Source organism: Carcharhinus amblyrhynchos, chromosome 13, assembly GCF_965287045.1.
Source record: "Carcharhinus amblyrhynchos chromosome 13, sCarAmb.v2.hapA, whole genome shotgun sequence".
Classification (NCBI taxonomy): domain Eukaryota; kingdom Metazoa; phylum Chordata; class Chondrichthyes; order Carcharhiniformes; family Carcharhinidae; genus Carcharhinus; species Carcharhinus amblyrhynchos.
The window spans coordinates 38,455,459-38,477,160 of NC_137336.1; the positions used below are offsets into that span (position 1 = coordinate 38,455,459).

The 21,702-nt window shown below is 40.3% G+C and overlaps 1 protein-coding gene across 4 annotated transcripts in view; it reads left to right on the plus strand.

Annotated features, from left to right (window-relative positions):
* ppp3ca (protein phosphatase 3, catalytic subunit, alpha isozyme) overlaps window positions 1-17,441 on the plus strand; it is a 325,439-nt gene extending 307,998 nt beyond the window's left edge. For all 4 annotated transcript variants that reach the window (XM_080201555.1, XM_080201556.1, XM_080201557.1 and 1 more), the window contains 2 exons: window positions 14,421-14,468; window positions 15,828-17,441. In XM_080201555.1, the coding sequence (XP_080057681.1) occupies window positions 14,421-14,468; window positions 15,828-16,012 (233 nt within the window). In that variant the 3' untranslated portion in view covers window positions 16,013-17,441. The remainder of the gene's footprint in view (window positions 1-14,420; window positions 14,469-15,827) is intronic.
* The last annotated feature ends 4,261 nt before the right edge of the window (window positions 17,442-21,702 follow it).

The window sequence follows — 21,702 nt, forward strand, 5'->3', positions numbered from 1 at the left end:
TTTGACTTAATAGGATATATTTCTGATTCCCTGCCTGTAACCTCTTTCGGTCCCACTCCTTGGTTTGGGACCTTCTTGATTCAGGGACTTCTTCTTAGTTTGTGATCTTCTCTCTTCTCCTCATATCCTGCTCCTTAGGACTGCTTCTGTGCTTTGGCGCTCCACTTCAGGTCAACTGACTTGCAGTTTTGCACTGTTTCCTTTTTCTTCTGCATATGGCCTGAAGACAGCGAAATCAAGAAAATGTGCACGTGTGACCATTCTCCGGTCGGCGAATGCATAGAAGGCCCAAAAAATGTAAAAGAACACAAACTGCATATGTGCAGGAGACCAGAGGCTTGCTGGGAACTGTAATTCCTGGCCTCTGAACCACCGACCACTGACTGTGATTTAAAAGTAACTGGAGTTCGTTACACACTACTCTGTATATTCAACATGTTTTGAGTTAACAAGAAAGTGATTAACCATTCTTGGGCTCATTCAAATGGAAGGGTTAGTAATCTTTCCTGAAAAATAAAACATTGATGGTACTTGTATTCTGAATCCAAGAAGAGGTGAGGGTTTTATTGGTAGAAAATGTTGTCAATAAGCCCATTCGCTTGGATCTTAGGACATTCATAGGGTTAAAATGTGAATACCTCAAATATCATCAATACCTATAACATTCATAGCTTCAGTCTGTCATTTCATTGAATAATATGCATTCTAAATTAAATGTCTCAATGGGAGTACTAAATTGTATTTCTAATTAAACAGAAGTTACACCCATTTGCCTGTGGATACATGAATATTACAGAATATAATTTTCCTTCACTTGAAAGGAATCCAATCTAATTGATTTTTTTTTATTTTGCACTTCAATTAGAGAGGAATGGTTGGCTGCATTGCAGAGAACTGGCCAACAAAATGTTTAAATGCTGTACTGATCTGGGAATGTTATGAATTGCTTCCGCTGAATCAAACAACTTTCACTTATTCCTGTTTTTATTATGAATGAATTGGAGCAAAAAAGCACTGACTTTTTTTTTAATACATGTTTTATATTTGCTTGGTGTTTACTCAACTAAAGAACTTGAAAATGATTACGGTCTGTGTGAATATCAATCCTGCATTACGAAATTAACTAAAGGTGAAATAAATATTGCTACTCTGAAAGTTAATTTACTTCTCTGTTGAGACTAGCTTCAAGAGACATTTAGAAAGCTATAATAATTTTATCTCTAGCATAGATAAGCCAGTACACTTTAAAATACAATTTTTCACCACTGATACTTGATCAAAGATTTTGATGACCAGAATGGGATGCTGGCCTTCATCGCGAGGGGGATTGAGTACAAAAGTAGGGAGGTCTTGCTGCGGCTGTATAGGGCATTGGTGAGGCCGCAGCTGGAGTACTGTGTGCAGTTTTGGGCACCGTACTTATGCAAGGATATTTTGGCCTTGGAGGGAGTGCAGAGGAGGTTTACTAGGCTGATGCCGGAGTTGAGGGGGTTGAGCTATGAGGAGAGGCTGAATAAATTAGACTTGTACTCGTTAGAGTTTAGAAGAATGAGGGGAGATTTCATTGAGACGTATAAGATGATGAATGGGGTGGATAGGATAGAGGTGGAGAGACTCTTCCCGCTCAGAAAGGATAGCAGGACTAGGGGGCACAGCCTCAAGATAAAGGGGGGGGGCGGTTTAGAACAGAGTTGAGGAGGAACTACTTCACTCAAAGGGTGGTGAATCTCTGGAATTCTCTGCCCGTTGAAGTGGTGGAGGCTACCTCGCTAAATATTTTTAAGACGCGGGTTGATGGGTTTTTGATAAGAGAGGGGATTAAGGGTTATGGGGAGAGGGCGGAAATGTGGAACTGAGCCACGATAGATCAGCCATGATCTTATTGAATGGCGGGGCAGGCTCGAAGGGCTAGTTGGCCTACTCCTGCTCCTATTTCTTATGTTCTTATGTTCTTATCCACTGAGGGAGTTATTAAATCCTGCAAGTCTCAAGATTTAACTTACACAACTTGCAGTATGAAGCTGTTCAGACTGGGAAAATTAACTTTTAAAGCAAACAAGTACTTGTCCACCATTGATACCTGTTTAGTGTGATGTGAAGCAAGCAGAATGGAAGTTTGCAATCAGTCCCATTCTCATCTGCCCACCAACAAAAAGATACCTATGCATGTGCACAGCTCTGCTCTCTTTCTAATTTAATTTTAATGTTTTGAGAGCTTTGGCAGGAACACGAGTTCTTTCATCTCAATGAAAATTAAGATTAAAAGTTCTCAGGACATCGAGTGGACCTGTTGGCAACTTTACAAGGAAATAAAGTTATGCTGTCTCCTACCTTTTCAGGGCAATTCACAACCAGATCACTGACTTAGCTTAAGATATATACTATTGTTTTTGTGTCATTGTGCATTGAAAAGCGTTACTGTGTTTATATGGCACTTAATAGTTTATTGTCAATGTCTGTAACCTGTGACTGGATTTAAAACATGTTTCTTTACTCGCAATTAGCTCAATTATTCTTCCATTGTGCTGATTCAGCAAAGACAAATATTTCCTATCATTTGTTTTAAATGATCATAACTGAGATTAAATAATCCATAATATATTTGAGAAGTATGTGTTGCTACAATATAAAAGAATCATAGGCCTGTTAAACAGAATTGTTCTTTTTACACTGGTTAATATTGTTTTTCTTTAGTGTATGTTCACCAATTATAATGCTGTGTTGCACGGATTTTTTTCTAATTAGCCTATGCATGCTTCTGTTAATTTTATTGACTTGTTACACTCTCTTCCCCTCCCTGCTAAGCTGTTTTTTGTCATAACTGTAATATTTTCTCCCTTTCTATTTCTCTGAACTGTTTCTCTCTGTTTTCTTCTGTCATCTCTTCCTTTAGAACAAACAGGTATTCTCTCTTTTCTGCTTCAATTTGTCACAGTCTCTTGTCTGTCCGGTTAACCATTCAGAATTTAAATTTGTAGTTTTCTCCATTGCAATTAGTGTTCCATCATAAAAAGGGCTGAGTTCCCTCTCATTGAAAGTTTGAGGACAAGCAACAAACAGTTGAGTCCTTTGGTCACTGGTTCAGTAGCCGCAGAGGTGATGGCCGCGAAATTGGTCCCAAAATGGGTATGGGTAGCGTGAAGTGGCATTACCCCATGCTCATTGCTTCTGTTGCAGGCCACAGAAGCTTTGTGTTTATAAAAAGAATTCATAGAATCCATACAGTGCAGACAGAGGCCATTCGGTCCATTGAAACTGCATCAACAACAATCCCACCCAGACCCTATCCCCGTAACTTCACATATTTACCCTGTTAATCCCCCTGACATTAAGGGTCAATTCAGCATGGCCGATCAACCTAACCTGGACATTTCTGGACTGTGGGAGGAAACCGGAGCACCTGGCAGAAACTCATGCAGACACTGGAAGAATGTGCAAACTCAACACAGACAGTCAGCGAAGCCGGAATTGAAGCCAGGTCCCTGGCACTGTGAGGCAGCAGCGCAAACCACTGTACCTGCTGAGTTAAATGATGTGGCATGTAACCAGCATTAAAGGTGCTGTTGAGCAGAGGGTGAAAGTTGTGAGAGGCTAGCACAAGTTAAAACTAGTTTGCACTATGTAAGGCCTATCTGTTTCTTAAAGGGCTTCATAACTGCAGCAGGTGATGAAAGTTGTGATTGTGACCTGGGAAAGACAGAAGAATGACAAAATACGGAGGGTGTAAGCTTTTCAAGATTATCTGAAGCTGAACTGGAGACTTGGTGCTAGAGGGAAGGAAGAGGAGAGATGCCATCTATCCACAGAGGAACAGCAGGCCTGCTAGAAAAATTATGCATAGGAAGTTGGACAATATACTTTCGGCAGCCAATGCCAGGAGTCTAGCAGCCAGGATAGTAATACAGTGCTGCAGAAATTCAAATACTCCCTATGACTGGTCAATGTCAGTGAATGCATTTTGAAATGCCACCAGCTGCACCTTTAGCCTCACAGACTGTGCAATGCTCCACACCCTCATCAATCACCTACCAGGGAAGGCAGTGAACCAGTGGTATTATCACCAGGATATTAATCCAGAAACTCAGCTAATGTCCTGGGAACCCAGATTTGAATTCCGCCGTGGTAGATGGAATTAAGAGTCTACTGATGACCATGAAACCATTGTCATTGTCGGAAAATCCATTTGGTTCACTAATGTCCTTTCGGGAGGGAAATCTGCCATCTTACCCGGTCTGGCCTACATGTGACTCCAGAGCCACAGCAATGTGGTTGATTCTCAACTGCCCTTGAGCAACTAAGGATGGGCAATAAATGGCCAGCCAGCGATACCCATGTCCCACAAATGAATAAAAAAAAATCTTTATCAACCACAATTCATACCCAACATTCACCTCACACTTCGTACTGCTACAAGTCTCACACTTGCATATCACAGCTTGTCTGCTTTTCAACCATGTCGCCAAAAACATTGCACTACATTCATTGACACGTTTCCCTCTCAAGGCACCACAGAACAGGGGGCAGCAGCACCTAACTGGCAAAGTTGTACATCTTTGTTCCAATGGAGCAGATACCAAGTCACTATTATAGAAGCGACCGTGACCGAGGATGGAGCAAAAGACGGGGCTGAAACCACTAAAAATGATGGAATCCTCGTAATTGATCCTCCTCCTCATGTCATACTTGCCCCTCATCTTACAATCCTACCCTTATGTCAAGTTAACCAAAAATTACAACCTCGTTGGGCAGGGTCAGCAAGAAGACAGTGATGAAGAAGAAACACCATCACCCCCTTTCATACTGACAACCACCAGTTCAGACATAGACATTGCATACTTCAAAGAACAGGTTGGAAATGGGATCTGCATGTGGTAGGATATGCGGAAAGAGTGGACTACATCTGGGGGTGGGGGAAGGGATTGTGCAGGCGTCAACTCATCAGAGAGAAGAGTTGCTCACCAGTTATACTGCAGAACTCTGAATTGAGGACTCTGTTGTAGCAAATTAATAAATACATTTTAATGTTTGGTGTCTTGTCAAGCCTACCAGAAAGCCTGCAGTCAATTTCAAGGAGCATGGAGGAGTCTGGTATTAACTTAGCTCAAGGCTTTGCACAGAATTTGGAGTCCATCATTGCAGCATGAAAAGGGTGACCACTTGCATTCGCAGATCCAACCAAACTGCAGCAACTAACAGCTGACTTTTCTGCTTACACTGTAGCACAAAAGAAGCCACCCAACATTCGGAAGCTCAGCTTGTTGCCACACATAAGTTTGGCTAACTGCCGTGCAAGCTTATATCACAATTACAATTACCAATGTTCAAAGTGGCTTGCTGGCTGTCAAGCATTCGATGATCTGTCCTCCAGCATATTCTAAGATCGCTGAGGTACTTCCCTCTACCAGTGGCTATATGGAGCGTATTTGTCCTCTTAGGAGACAGCATTTTGTCCTCCCACCACTGTCACTTCACTTGCTGTTGTCTGACAGTCAGGCAGACAAGATTGCTGCCACCAGTACCAGGATGGTGCAGTCTGAAGCTGGGCCTTCCAGAGTGAGAACTGCTCATGTTCTTGCAAGGCCATCTGCCGTCTGCCCCTTTGAATGTTACCAGCTGTGCTAGGGTAACACTATGTAGGAGCACTGGGAGAGACAAAGTCACATGGAATGCAGTGAACGCACAGGGGTGATTATTTAATGTTTGTGTGCTACATGGCGTGGTTTGATTTATAAATTTGGCTTGCAGTGTTTATTTTGAGGTGGCTTTTAAAGTTTGAACTTTGATCTAGGGGACACTCAGTCAGTGACATGGGAAGGTAAGGCATAGGATTCGTGGTGATTGGGGAATTGGGGTTGTGTTTACTGGCGTCATAGTAGTACGAGTCAATCATAACCTAGCCAGAAAGGTTAGTTGCCTCCTTCTCCTTTTACTTTACTGTTCACCATATGGCTGGTGACATGGGCTGCAACCTCATGATGGCGACATTGTGCAACATGCAGAAACCACTTAGAGTCATCCAGACAGTGGATGTATCTGTTAAGCTCCTCAATCATCTGCTTTATCACATTTTGTGTGATGACATGGCTTTGATTGTATGAATGCTGATGACATATGCATGCGATGCGTTGGTCACTGGAGTCAAGAACCATGTGGTCAGCTGATGACCTTTGTCATCCAGTAGCCACCCTCTACTTTGCTGTGGTGGCTCAAATGCATGGTACAGAGGATTTCAAAGAATGAAGACTGCTGCCAGGATATCAGGCATTGACCAACATGATAGACTTGTCTGGGTATACTCTAGCCAGATGCTGAGGTGGTGGAAAACTTTGGTTGCAGTAAATCTTAGAATGGGCATGCAGCACTCACGAAGCTTTGTAAATCTACACATTCACTCTGTTTCTCTCTGGCAAGAGAGACGTCAGTGCTGTTGGAATACAGAGCTTCAGTGATCCCCATTTTGAAACAGTGGACTGGGGATATGTCGCAAATATCGCCTGTTTCAACCTGGAAGGAGCCAGATGTATAAAGGTTCCTGACCCTAATCACCTTCACACCCACTGGTATCATCTCTCTATTCTGCCGCTCTACTCTACGTTTGCAGTCATGGCTCTGGTGGGTGGTAGATCTCAGGAGGAAGATTTCACTGAAGTGGAGATATCTGACAAGTGGAAATTGAGGTAAGTTCGAGAATTGCTCCCTGGGCAGATATGGTCTCCTGCTAAGAGCCCTTCTCCCCTCCTACCCCGTCCTGTTCCAGCTCTTGTCCTGTTCTGTGTATCTTCTTGTCATGTTCTCTGCCATGGTGTAGTCCAAGGCAGGTGCATGCTACTGGAGCATGTGTTTTGTCCAGAACCCCTGAAGTCAGAAGAAAGTCCTTCATTGTCTGTTACAGCACTCCTCGCAAACTTCAACGAAGTTAGACAACTCTGAAAAGCATCAAACATCTCTACAATCAAAGCAACAACTAGCAGAACTCAATCAACTACCAACCTGGAGCCTCTTAAAGCAGGAAGAGAGATTGTGTTTGGGGGGGGGAGCGGTGTGGGGAAGTGGGGGTGAAGGATCTTCCTACTGCAGAACACATATTCAGCTGTGCAACATTAAGGGATTCTGTTAGCCACAGAATTGAGCTCCAAAATGGCAGCTCTGGTGTCACATGTTGATGTCACAACCCTCTTACCTCTGGGTCAACATTCCCTACATACGTGTTAATGTCCTCACAAAAATGGCATCCAGTGAAGCTAGCACCAGAGGTGTGCACCGTGGATACCATTTTGGAGGCAAAATGGAACACACCTGGCCGAAAATAAAGTGAGCATAACCGAGCCAAATTTCGCAGCCGATGAGATTTGTCTGTACTTGACTGAACCACTAGATGGTAACAGTGTGCAACAGTGAAATGTCTCATCTAATCACTTTCTGCAGTCTGCTATCAGATCTGTCAGCTGAACTTGGAAGGACAGGCTGCAGATGAGTCAGTGGCTTTCTTGTCCAGGCTCCCAACTGATCAAAGAAATATGATGCTGGAAACACCAAGACAATGAAACCAGTGAAACACACTGCCCACTTAATTATCATTCTATTTCATTATTATTTTACACACGCCAAAATACGAATATTTGTATACTGCTGCAACTCCTGATTATTATACTGTAAAATCAGAACTTCTTGCACCAAGGGAACAAAATATGCAAACATTCAGATGAATGATAGTAATTGTTATGTTCCTCACATATCTGTGGCTTTACTATATTACAAATGATATTTTCATGTAAATTCAATTCATTTAAGGTTACTTCTATTTGTAGGATTACTCAATGACTTATTGTGAGTATGCTTTTAATGAGTTGCAATTATATTTATATTATTTGCAACATGAAATGTCTATCATTTGATTGTTTTTCTCTGTTAAATGCAGCTTATCATAGAATACAACAGTAGATACAAAGCTCACTGCCACTTCAGCGATGGCACTGAAATTTCAGCAGTCAATTGTAGAATGATGTAGGTTACTTTGAATCAACTAAGGTTTACTAAAGGAGCTGATTGCTTGTCATGAAAATGTGCAGATAGGAGGGTTAAGATAACAACTTACACATCAATAAATGTTACTGCAACAATAGTATTTATATTGATTCAAAAAAATTTTAATCTGAATGTTCTCGTATTGTAGTTGGCAACTATAAATCTGCTTTTGTTTAATTTCCTTACCTTAGTTGTGTTACAATCCCAGCTGATGTCACTACTGGACAGTCAGGTGCCAGAATGGAACCTGGCTCAACAGACCATAACTTTTACTTTTTTATTTAGAAAGTGGATGAACAAAGTCATAGGGCCGCTGATTAACTTTTAACAAAAGAATAAACATTTATTAAACAAGAAAAGATTAACTAGAACACACTACGCCCTCATTCCTGCTACATCTTTACAGGTATACAAAGTTTTGTAAGGATTATAAAGTATCTTAAATTCTAATATTCTCATTAAGTACACAGTCCGTGTAAGCGAATAGACAAAATGTGGTCAGACATCGCACACTCTAAAAGCACGTTGCAAATGCCACCCAATATAACTTTTGTGGATTTCTCATCAAATCCCACCTCCCCGCACCCCCCACCCCCCCTCCCACCCCCCCCCCCCCAACCCCACCACCATCCAAGATGCTTGTCATACAATAACTGGTCTCACTGGAACTCTGACTCCCACGAGTGTTTCTAAACTCCATTAAAAAATATCACACCTTAGATTCTTCTCCCAAACAATGCTTTCTCTGTTCCTCCCTCAGTTTCTTCTGCTTCAAGGAAAACAACCCCAGGCTATCCAGCCTACCTTCGTAACTGAAACCTAAGTTATACCTCAAGCCCAGGCAATGTCCTGTTAAATCTCCTCTGCACCCTCTCCAATGCTATCACAACTCCCCTACAATGTAGATTCCAGCACTGCACTCTAGCTGTGGCCTAACCAATATTTTATACATTTCCACCATAACCCCCCAACCCCAGTTCTTAAACTCCATGCCTTGACTAATAAAGGCAAGCATACCATATGCCTTCTTAACCACCCGTCCTGCTACCTTAAGGGACCGGTGTACATGGTACTTTGATGCGTTCCAGGGTCCTGCCGTCATCATGTTTTCCTGTTTTTCCTGATGAAGTGCATCACCTCATGCTTATCTGCTTGTATTAACATTTCATATTTGCTTAATATTGTTAGGCAAGTGCTAAAAATTATTAGGGAGGGTACTTGCTATCTTTATATGAGTGAGTTTGCAGCTGTCACATCAACTGAGAGGATTCAGTCCTTATATTAGGCCAGTGTCATATTTACACCTAAACGAAAAAAAAGTAGTTATACTAGCGAAGAGGCAAATGGCCTTTACGCCATAGAGCGTATGCAACACCAAAACAGAAAATTCTGGAAAATCTCAGCAGGTCTGGCAGTATCAGTAAGGAGAGAAGTCCAGATGACCTTTTGTCAAAGCACCCAACACCTCTCCCGTTACTCATGGCACCTTCCCATGCAATTGCAGAAGGTGTAGCACCTGTCCCTTTACCTCTTCTATGCTTACCATCCAAGGTCCAAAACATACATTCCAATTTAAGCAGTGTTTTACTTGCACCTCTTTCACTTTGGTGTACTGCATTCACTGCACCCAAAGTGGTCTCCTCTATATCAGACAGACCAAGCATAGACTGGGTGATTGCTTTGCTGAGTACCTTTGGTCTGTGTGCAAGTAAATTGCTTGCCATTTTAACATACAATCCTGCTATGCCCACATGTCTGTCCTTGGCCTGCTGCAATGTTCCAGTGAAGCTCAATGCAAACTGGAGGAACAGCATCTCATCTTCTGGCTAGGCACTTTACAGCCTTCTGGCCTCAACATCGAATTCCACAACTTCAGATGATTAGCTCTACCTTACCTTGACCCCTTTGTTTTCAATCTATGTTAAATGTTTTACTGTTCCCTACCTTTTATTTCTTTATTGTCTTTCTTAATTTTTCTTCCCCCTACTCTTTCCCCTGACTTTATCCCCCTTCCCTTCCTTTTCTCTCCCTTTGCTTCCCCTTTTCTAAATTTTACCTCTGTCCCATCCATTCCCCCCCGCTCTCAGCTTACCCTCTTATTTTAGCTTCTCTGAAATTTGGTCATTCACACCCTTTATTGTCTCTGTGGACAGTTGTTAGCAGTCTTTTCCCCTGGTTTCTATGGCTATGATTCATTTTTCATTCCCTCACCCTGCAGTATAAATATCTCCCACTTTCTGACAAAGGGTCATTTGGACTCGAAATTTCAGCTCTTCTCTCTCCTTATAGATGCTGCCAGACCTGCTGATTTTCTAGCATTTTCTCTTTTGGTTTCAAATTCCAGCATCCTCAGTTATTTGCTTTTATTATAGAATGTGTGTGACACTTGTGTAAACTGAGTCCAGGTGCTAGGTCTTCTCATCTTAAATCAGGATGGAATGGATGCGGGACAGCAAACACAAAGTGGGACCAGCAGCCTGTGTGCCGATCTGCCACCTCCATTCACGATAATTTTCCCAAGTACAGGAGGAGAGCAGGATGATGGATGGGAAAGTCAAATCACCCACTTCATTAAATTGGACAGAACCAGCTCATTTGAAGGCTTATGAAGAACTCATCTTCTGACCTCCCAAAATTTTTATGGAGGCGTGTAGCTATTAGGAGCTCGGCAATGCTGATAGCTGGCAGCAACAAGGATGGTAGCACAAAACAGTTTAATGTAAAAAAAAAGTGAACGTTTAGACAGAAACTGCTAAATACTAATAAAATTTCACTAATCAACCTTTCCCTACCCTATCCCGTTTCCCAGCTCTCGATTTTCCTTCGTGATCTTGAAGGTGAAGATCTTGTTTCTTTGAGAATGCACAGACCACAGCCACAGCAATGGCTGCCAATTTGGATCAGAAAGAGGCCCCTTCCTTGCTGTCCCACTTCCATTTCTGTCCGTTTGGACACTGATTGTACAGCAGAGCTATCTTTGGCGTCAATAAGACCCCAGCTCCATGAAAAACATATATTTTGGCTGGCAATGGAGGATGGTTCATGTCCTGGATTTAAACCTTCCATCTGGTTCACACCTTTAGCAGGAAAATCTGCCCAGCGTGCTTTTATCAGCAGAATCTCTACAGCTGCAGCTAGGTTTCTGTAGTTATTTTCAGTGATTGGATCTGGACGCTCAGATTGAAGAAAATGTGGGACAATGTTAATCCTATGCACCAATAAGAAATACACCACCATTACCTCCTTTACACTAAGGAGGACTAAGGAAGTTTGGCATGTCTGCTACAACTCTCACCAACTTTTACAGATGCACCGTAGAAAACATTCTTTCTGGTTGTATCACAGCTTGCTAAGGCTCCTGCTCTGGCCAAGACTGCAAGAAACGACAAAAGGTCATGAATGAAGCCCAGTTCATCACCCAAACCAGCCTCCTACCCATTGACTCTGTCCACATTTCCCGCTGCCTTGGAAAAGCATCCAGCATAATCAAGGACCCCATGCACCCATGACATACTCTCTTCTACCACCTTCTGTCGGAAAAAAGCTACAAAAGTCTAAGGATGCGTACTAACCAACCCAAGAATAGTTCTTCCCTGCTGCCATGAGATTTTTGAATGGAACTGCCTGCATTAAGCTAATCTTTCTCTACATCCTAGATATGACTGTAACACTGCATTCTGCACTTCCTTTCCTTCTGTATGTGTAAGATATGCTTTGTCTGTATAGCACACAAGAAACAATACTTTTCACTGTATACTAATGCATGTAACAATAATTAATCAAATCACATTACTCTCTTAGGTGTTCTAACCTTTGGATTCCTACACTTGTAATCATACCATCCTGTTCTTGACCACGTACCAAATTTGAAGGATCTAGCCTAATAAGCGTGACACTCACCTGGAACAAAGTTTCTAAGTAACCTCCAACACCTTCCACCGTCCTGATGCATCACAATATCCAAAGTTCAGGCTCCAGTTTATCAACTCAGCTGAAATTCCCAAGCTGTAGGCATTTACCGCAATGTGGTTGTGCTGGATCAGACTGACGTCTACTAAATCCCTTCATGCTACAGCTACAACTTATCACCAGCTTGACCATCTTTCTTTTATTTGTATTTAACTAATTAGGTTTCAAGATTAGAATATTACTCAAGGATTGTGTTACAGAGTTCAACTCATTTAAATATAAATTTAATGTTAAATTTAATATAATATTTATGCCTCTAGTATGATTTTAAACTACTGACTCAGTTGAGAGGCAACTTAAAACTCACCAGTTGCCTAACTGAATATCTACTTAATGCCTTCGGGCTTTAGCTGTTGGGTCTCACTCTCTCTGGTTCCTTCTTTTGGATCACTCCCTTTTTTGTGAAAGAACATCACCTCCTCCATCACTGCACCAATTTCCCCCCACTTACCAAATTCCCAGATGTAATCTCTTGGCCTTGATACATTCAGTCTCCACTGCCATCTTCACGTGACTTACTCCATAAGAATAGAAAAATTCAGCTCATATTCTAACACCAATTTCTCATGATGATCTTTAAACATTTTTGTAACAAATAATATTTGTGGAACAAATATTGACAGAAATCATTTCGGCCTAGCTGTTCTGTATTATTGGCTTCTAAATTAATATGCATTAGTTTAGCCGACGTGTGATAAAGCTAGTGAATTGAATATCAAATCATATTATAAATGGAAAAATGGGTTTCTTAGTCTGGTGTTGCACATTGAAATTTATTTTTATACATGATTAAAAAGTCTATTTTCAGGAAGAACTGTTCTATGGTATTATAACATTTTGGTAACCATACTTAGAATCCGAATAACTAAACAAATAGGAAATACTAACCATATCACTCAACTGATGCCATGATCATTGGATCACAAATTTCAAGAACTGAAATTATTTATTAACTTCTGTTCAGCAACCTTTGATTTCACATCACACAATTCGACTGATTAGAAGTATAAACAGAAACTCTTAAAGGCATTGTTTCCTTTCTTACTGTTCTACAAATCCCATGTTCCTTATAAATAGCAAGGATGGCAAAGATTTTATCTGATGACATTACTTGCTGATTAGATGAAAATTCAAAACCTCTGCCCAGAGGGAATGAACCAAAAGCTCCATTTATGATGATGTGAAAGTTTTTAAACAAAACTAATGCTCACAATATATTGATAGAGTTACACTTGTATTTTATTGCTTCTGTTAGCCACAGTTTTTAATATCAAGATGCACCCCAGTCTTTTCTCTAGTATAAAAACTGCAGAATACTTTTATTCCCTTCTTGAGAGTTTCATCTAATAGTACAAATAAAAACAGAAGTAGTTGAAGTATTAAACCTCTCAGTTCACAATTGATCTTATTACCAAAACAGGACAATGATTAGCGATCATGAAGGGGAAAATACTATGGTATTGCTTCTAGCTTCTTGACCAGGCACTAGAAGCTATTTTCTAACCACAAGTATATCTTTTAATGTCAGTAGGGATATGATGAGGACAGAAAATGCAATTAGAGTTCTATTCATAATACTCTTTCCAAAGCCATGGAATAAAATATTGAAGGTGATTCTTCTGAAATGATGTAACATGTTTTTAGATCATGGTGTAGATAATTTTAGTTATTATGCAGTATTAAGTGAAATCGATGTTCTGCGTCAGAGCTTCTATTTGATGGAATCCAAGATTACACTTAAGATAAACTGAATAGCATTGGTTTACCTATTGATAGTAATTCTACAGAATATGGAGAATTTACAGGGACTCAGATTTGGTATTAATTTTTCAAATATCAATTTTCAGTATTACTCATCTCCAAGATTGAGTAGCAAATACTCCACATGATAACCAACCTGATGTATTTCCTCAAACAAATGTGCATGTGTACAAGAATCAAACAAAATTAACATGATTACAGTACAATGTTTATATCTGTTTAAACACCTGGGGGATAAAAAAAGCTTTGAATCTGAATAACATCTGGTTTTACAGTATATATTCAATACATGCAAATAAACTTTACATTTATCAATAGTCAACCATCCCTTCTGCCATATGAACTGCCTAAAGGTCATTTTATAGTGTTGTTTCATAATACCATGCAAATCTGAAGTTATTCATTTTGTGATAATAAATTCAATTTTCATATCATCTAACCTGGCCATTGATTTTTTTTTCCATATCCCTTTATATGCACAAGAATTTGGCTATATTTTTGTTGAAACTGTTAATGCTTTCTTCTGAGTGTACTGTATATGCAACTGCCACTCCCACGCTGTGCTTCGTGGGGCTTCCTGTTTTCAACATGTTGGATATTTACTACACTGGAAACCCACTCAATTTTCTCATTCATTTTGCATGCAACCCTTCTCTTCTCTTCAGCTACTGTTGAGGCTATTGAGGCCATTGAGGGTGTTGAAACTCATGAAGGTAATATGGGGTATTTGCTCACTGTATTTGTTGTGATAGACTTTAGTGGTGTTATTTTATTTTGCATACATTCTTCAGGTTCAAGAGCCATGGGCGTAAATAAGCTCCTTAATGCAGGAGAAGCAGGTCCACAATGTGAAAGAAAAGAGTTGATGTATTTGCAACATGCCAATACATTTTCAGTCTAACTCATCTCCTGTTGAAAAAGTAGGATAGTGGAATGTTTTCACTTTGCTATATTTACGCCTATGAAAGTAGAAAATGAGCTACACGCCATAACCGAAGCATACACTGCAGCTTTAACAAACTCCATCATTTTTGTGTCTTGATCCTTTCCATTATTTAGCGGCAGTTGCACAGTTTGTTCTTGTTTACTTCTAAATTTAACAGAATAGTGCTGAGAAATACAGCTGAACAATTTGTACAGGTAGTCAAGTGTTCCTCTTTAAATATATGTTTCCAAAATACAAGAGCTAAAACAACAACTGTTGGCTAAGTGGTTGTCTGGTGACTGGTGATGTTTGTTGTACAAAGGAACAGCAAGTGCTCCTCAAACCCTTGCTGGTCGCAAGAGTTTGTTTACTTTTGATTTTAATTTCCTTTTGAAGATCTTGCAATTTTCCATGTTTTATGACATTAACCTTTGCCTGTCCCCATGAGATTTTTTTTCCTTTTGGTTTTATAACGATCCTAAATATTTTTTGTTCTAAATCCCCCATTTCTTAAACAGAAATTTCTCAGGACAGACAAAGTGTTTTGTCATTTGTCATATATAGGACTTTTGTCTACATCTAGTTGCTAACAAAAACATTGCTAAGTTACAGAAGTATGCAGGAGTGACCTCTGCTACAGTAGGTATTTGAATGTTTGTGTCGGTTCTATGTTGTAGTTTCAATGTAGATAATAGATAGCTGGAAACAAAATCTGAGAAAAAGTCTTCAGCTGATGGTATTTAGTAAAGAAATTTGATTGTTAAATTCTGCTTATAAAACAAACATGTTGTAAGCCACTGAAACAATGATAAAGATTAAAGTGATAGTTGCTGATTTGCAAAACAAAATGTAAGGTAAATTCTATTAAAATTCGACACAGATCTAGTGGTTGAATCTTCACTAGTGCTGTGATGTCAGTGGAAGATATATAAAAAAGACCCCAGAGAAATTGCCTTTCTATTGGCAACCAGGAAAACCCCCTTCAGAAATCCAATGCCAAATTTGCTGCAGGAAGTGAAACTAAATACTGATCAGACAAGACTTCTATTTTTCTTAACATATATATGCTTGAACTAATATAACAACAGATTAATTGTTTGTTTTTCTTTTTCTATTTCTTAATCTACACCAAACAATCCAATTGTAGCCATCCGAGGATTTACACCTCAGCATAAAATCAGTAGTTTTGAAGAAGCAAAAGGCCTGGACCGTATCAATGAGAGGATGCCTCCTCGAAGAGATGCAGTACCCAACACTGGCAGCGTTCATTCCACTGGGAAAATGAATGTGTCTGAGTCTAACGGGACAGATGACAACAGCAACATCCAGTGACCTGCTTTTAAGACTTTGACAGTTCTGCAGTTGTACTGTGTCAACTGTTTGGTGTTCCAGCCTCTCATATCCAAGACAGTGTACTGCTCATTCGGAAGCAAAGAGTTTGAATAAATTTATAAAAGAAAACACAAACCCCATAACTTCCTCACAGAAAATTAGTGATAGAAAGCTGGAAACCTTGGCCATCTTGTTTAGAGGGACTGCCATCAGTGCTTATAGACAAGGTGAGACTCAATGCAGGTTATGTATTAAAGCGTGATCCGAGGCTGTTCAGTTGTTTACTTGTTTTCCCTAATGAAAACAAGGATAGACATTTACAAAGGTCTCTTGTAAACTTGGGTAAATTGTTTCACATTGATACATCCAATGGTGCATTTGAGAAGTAGCACCACACATTTCAAAACTGTTAAAAAGTAAAAAATGTTTCATGCATAAATATAGTTATATGATTAATATAACTTAATTTAAAATAAAAGTTTTGCTACTAGTATTGAAATTCTGCAATTATATAAGTCTTAGAAAATCAAATTTGAAGTTGCAAAATGTTTTAAATGCCAAATACCAGATAATTCTGTTTTGTATAAAGACCCCCTGTCCGATTTCTGCGTATTTGGATGCTATCAGGTCTGTTTGATGGTAACCTACTATCCGATCATGTTGCTTGTAACTGGAATCTAAATTACTGGTATTTATCTTTTTGTTGCTAAGTTCTGACATAAAATAACTAGGTTTTGCTTGTCACTTGCCTGTAATGAACAGTTACAAATGGCACAGTATTTTTTGTAAAGTAATTAACGTGCACCACTATAGTGCCAGAAATAGGATTTGTACAGCATCTATAGAATGCATCTATGCATGTGGATAAGTTTCTTAACAATATGTGGAGCTATATTTGTGCTGTGTTTAAAAAAAACCTGGCTGTGTTGTATTCTTACTTGCTTTCTCTCTGCAGAATTGGTAAAGCTTTTGAGTTATTGCAATTGATGTACAAACATTGCAGTTAATTTGACAGTTAAAATTATTTGTATTTTTTAAGTTCTCTGTATGTAAAGGAGTGGCTGATAGCACGAATGAGCATATTCAGTGAAACGTTGATTAGTCCAAAGCAACATGTTTGGCTGCCAATGCATGATAGCATGGGTATCAAAACTATTAAATTAATTAAGGCACAGTGTGGTGCCTCACTAAAAGTTAAATTAAGCATATTATCCATTTTATTCCACTCTTTGTTGACTCTTGTTTTGTCAAAGCGTGAAAACCTTTTGAAGATTTTCATGGATATGATCTTGTAATTCCTCTTGTCATTTTCTCATCTGGAACTGAGACTTCATATTTAACTTGTTATTTGAAACACCAACATTGTAAGCATGCCCTCTGGAAACTCAGAAACACTTTTTTACTATTCAATAAAATGTGCATGAACTCATCAATTTCTTGAAGATACTGTTTTGTAAATACATAAATAAAATTTTACTAACTGTTAGAATAGTAAGGAGGCAATTATGATTACAAAAGTAAACACTGGCCTATATTACATTACTGCCTGTTAAATTCACTGCATGTTAGAATACCATAAAACTCTCAAACTGTCAACTGTAATCACATTCCATTCCAGATAAGAGAAGGCTATTAAACAATTGCAATTCTGAGTTGGAAGGCATTGACAGTATTGCTTTCTAAGAATAAGGAATTGTGACTGGATATGGGATAAAGTGCTTCTAAATTGAGAGCTTCTGCTGCTAAGGGGGGACTTTTTTGGCCTTGTCCATGTTGGGCAAGAATGGAAAAGATCATAAGATCGGAAAAATCAATTTACCACAATCGTAAAAGCAGTCCAGAATCATCTGCGCCAACCATCAATAGTGGCCCACCTTTCCCACTGAGGCAAGTCAGCAACGTCATTTTAACACACTTGCATCACCTTATAAGGGCTGCTACAATCATCGCCTCATGCTGGATCAAGAGGGCTCACCAGCATCCAATTAGATTGGTGTGTGTCACATAGGTATATAATTGACATGAACCTGGCATCATGACTTCCCTCATGACTTTGTTTGTTTGCCTTGCATTATGCAGTGCTCACAGCAACTCAAACTCTGTGTCAGGCTTTGCAGGCAGCATCAGAGAGAGGTGGGGGGTGGTGGTGGTGGGTGGCTTGTCAGCAGCAGCAGACCAGCAGTAATGCACAGGGATTGGCTTTTAATATGCTGCAGGGTAAGGCCTCCAATGGGGATGGGGAAAAAAATGCCCTGAGGGAAGGGTCTCCATGGCAAGGCCTTCACTGAGGAAGAAGGGAAAGTGACCTGAGGCCTAGCGAGGTACTGTTGGGCAAGGGCTCCTCTGTGGGGTAAGAATAGGCTAGGCAGAACTCAGACAGATGATTAGGGTGGGGAGCAGCCTCAGTGCCAGGATGGGTATGGAGTTGGTTATACAATGACATGAACAACTAAGCGCCAGAAGGAGAGGATCACTGAACAAGCGCTCAGTCCAGGCAGGGCAAGAGTATGTCAGTCCTGTCTCAGGTGTGTCCAGGATGTTGTGCGCAGAGTACTGTAACATCACACGTGTTTGTTCAGGGTGTTGATAGCATCATATTGGGCTGCAGATGGTACACTCAATCAGGGGAGGTATATATCCTTTAGATGGAGAAAAGATATTGTGGGTGTTTGGAAAGGGAGGAGGGGTGTCATGTCAGTATTCTCTGGATGGAGAGGATTGAGGTCCACACTGGGTTCTTTAGATATGATGTGGGTATGCCGGCGTTGGACTGGCGTAAACACAGTAAAAAGTCTGACAACAGGTTTTAGTCCAACCTATTTTAATAGGTTGGACTAAAACCTGGTGTTGTCAGACTTTTTACTTCTTTAGATATGTCAGTGGTGAGATCTTGTGACTTGTATATTCAAACACAAACTATTTATTGTTAGTCTTCAATTATAGACAGATCCCACAGTAATGGCATGCATGTAGCTGCTTTTCCATGCAGACTGGCTTTGAGCATTCTCTGTGTTTTACCATATGAGTCTGTACATCATACAGTGGGTGGTACTACTCTCCAGTCCTGCATTAACACTTGCTCTGCTGAATGCCTTTATGTTACAATGGCATACAACATTCCCCTTTTCTCTACAAAAAGACTTTCCACCCTTCCAACAGGGTTTTTCAATATGATCTTGCTATCCCTTTTCCTCCACCTCAAGTCTCTGACTTTATGAATTCAGATGGTCTTGACACATAGTCTGTCACATATTCTGTTTCAGGGACTTAACAGTATCTCTATTTGATTTGCTTTTTTGCTCCTTTGACTTGTGTTTCTCTTGTTCACAACTCATCTACTAGTTACAGACTCTGTGGCTTTGTCCCATTCCTTGAACATTTTCATTCAGCTCAATGGTTTTCAACATGTCTGAGACATCCAGTGCTTTCCCTTCTACTAGTGCCTTGCACTTCAAAGTTGGAGTTAGAGTTTTTGATCCTCTTTCTGTCTTGTCTTTCCCTGTCTGCAGCTGGGAAACTTCTACTTCTACTTCTAGTTTTTTCTTTCAATGCTTCCTCTTTTCCATTTAATTGCTTATTCAGCTCTTCAGTCTCTTTCTTGTAGCTTTCGGCTTCTTCCTGAATACAAAGCATTGGTGAGTCATCTGTGCCAGCTGGTCCTTCAGTTCATTCAGAGTGACATGAAATGCATTTTGCTTCTCTTCATAATTTTCCAGAGGAATAAATTTTGACCCGAAGAAATGTTGCAGCACATGAAGGTCTTTCAACTGGATTTCCTTTTCTTTGTGAAGTTCACTTGCTTCATCTTGCGCTTTCCTGTACTTCAACAGTTTCCTTGAGTTCCTTCTGCTGTGCATCCGTTCTGCTGCTTAAGACCATCTTCACTTGTTTGTGTTGCTGAATGGTCACATATTCCTTTTGCATTCAGTTTTGAAATATCCTTTATTTTCTTGTCGGTGACTTGCGGGGTGGTGAGGGGAGGGGAGATAGTGGGTGATGACAGGGGGAAGGTAGAGGAGGAATACCTTGAAATAAATGCTGTGCCTTTTAGGGGTGATTGTTTTCTGACACTCAAACAAAGCCTTTGAACCCTCATTCACTGACAGGTCATTGACAGAAATAGGACCTTTTCAGGTTGATGCTGACTCTTGTCTATTTCTTATTGCTGCTGCAGAGAGGAGATCATTAGGAAGATAGAGCCTGGATTTATTGCTGCCAGCATATTTATAAACAAGAAACAGAAGATTCTGCTGGAGGTATCAGGCTCGCCAAAGGGAGGAGCTTTACTTTCATAAGCATGGGCAACAGGGCCTCCTTCAGACACAGAGAATGAGGTTCACAGAAACTGAGTGCAGAGGTGGCTTGCAAGACTGAGGGTGTACAGAACTTGCATGTCTTATCTGCAGATCAATGACAGACAATGTTGCTGATACCTCCAAATGTCCAGGGATCTGATGACTCAAATATGTCCCATTCTACAGGAATTGGCACCATGGGGACTGGGTGGGCCTCCATTGTCATTGGCTATAAAAGTAACCACTGCACTGAACCTGGCTCCTGCCAACGCTCCACTGGATCCTCAGTAGGATCCCTCAAGTGTCCACTTAGATGAATATGAAGTGACAGATGCCCTTTTCGCCAACTTCGATAGAGATCAAGTTAGCCAAGACACTGAAGCAGTAGGCTGTGCAACAATTTCTGAATTCCCACAGGCGCAGCATGTCACCAACTATCAAGGCTCCTTAGCAATGAGCAGTCCAACACATAAACAAGAAAGGCTTCCACTCACTCAGTATGCAAGTGGTCTGTGACCACTAGAAATTTACCTTGCAGGTTTGTGCCAGATATTCAGGAAGTATCCATGACTCTCACATTTTGAGTAGATCCCAGATCCTGGACATCTTTGTGGGACTGCACAGGATTGGCTCCTCGGTGATAAGGAGAATCTGCAAAGGTTGTAGCTGATGTAATGCATATCAACATTGTGATGAGTGTCTTGTGACTGCAACCCAGACAATTACAGGATAAGAAATGCTCAAGTTGGAGATTTGACTGCTAGGATGATAATGTGGCTCAGAGGAATAGAACCTCAGCATCTTAAGGTAGCAAGGTGCTCCCACTCATTGATGAGATTAGGCAATGTATATTTGGAAAGTCAGAAATTCGGTTGGCATACAAAAGCACACATGAGCTCTGAATATTGGCTCATAGCATGAAAACCCTGCTGGATGACAGAGATTATATGGAGTCACATATTATATCACCCTTCTTCATGCATAAACTCATCTCTCCTTCTATACTACACCTTCTCCTTTCAAGAATACCAACAAGATGGAAGAACACTCTGCTTCAATCTTACACAGTTGACAATAAATATGGAATGATCCTGCAAAGCATATGAACAAGGCAAAATTCCTTCCACAAGCACACTTAACATTAAGGTGGAGGCATTACTGATGTTGAGAATGATCTGGAAAAGAGTCACACACTGTGGTGATGAGGAAGGACATTGACCAGACTAGAGGCTCATGTTAGTGATATCTGTGATAAGTAGGGAGATGCACCATTGTATCACACCTGATTGACAGCAACATAGTTCATCTAAAAAGGAGGCAAACTCAAAAGGAAATGTGATATGGGTGTGATTCATTGGGTGCACATTATATACATGGTGTCAACATGCATGCCAC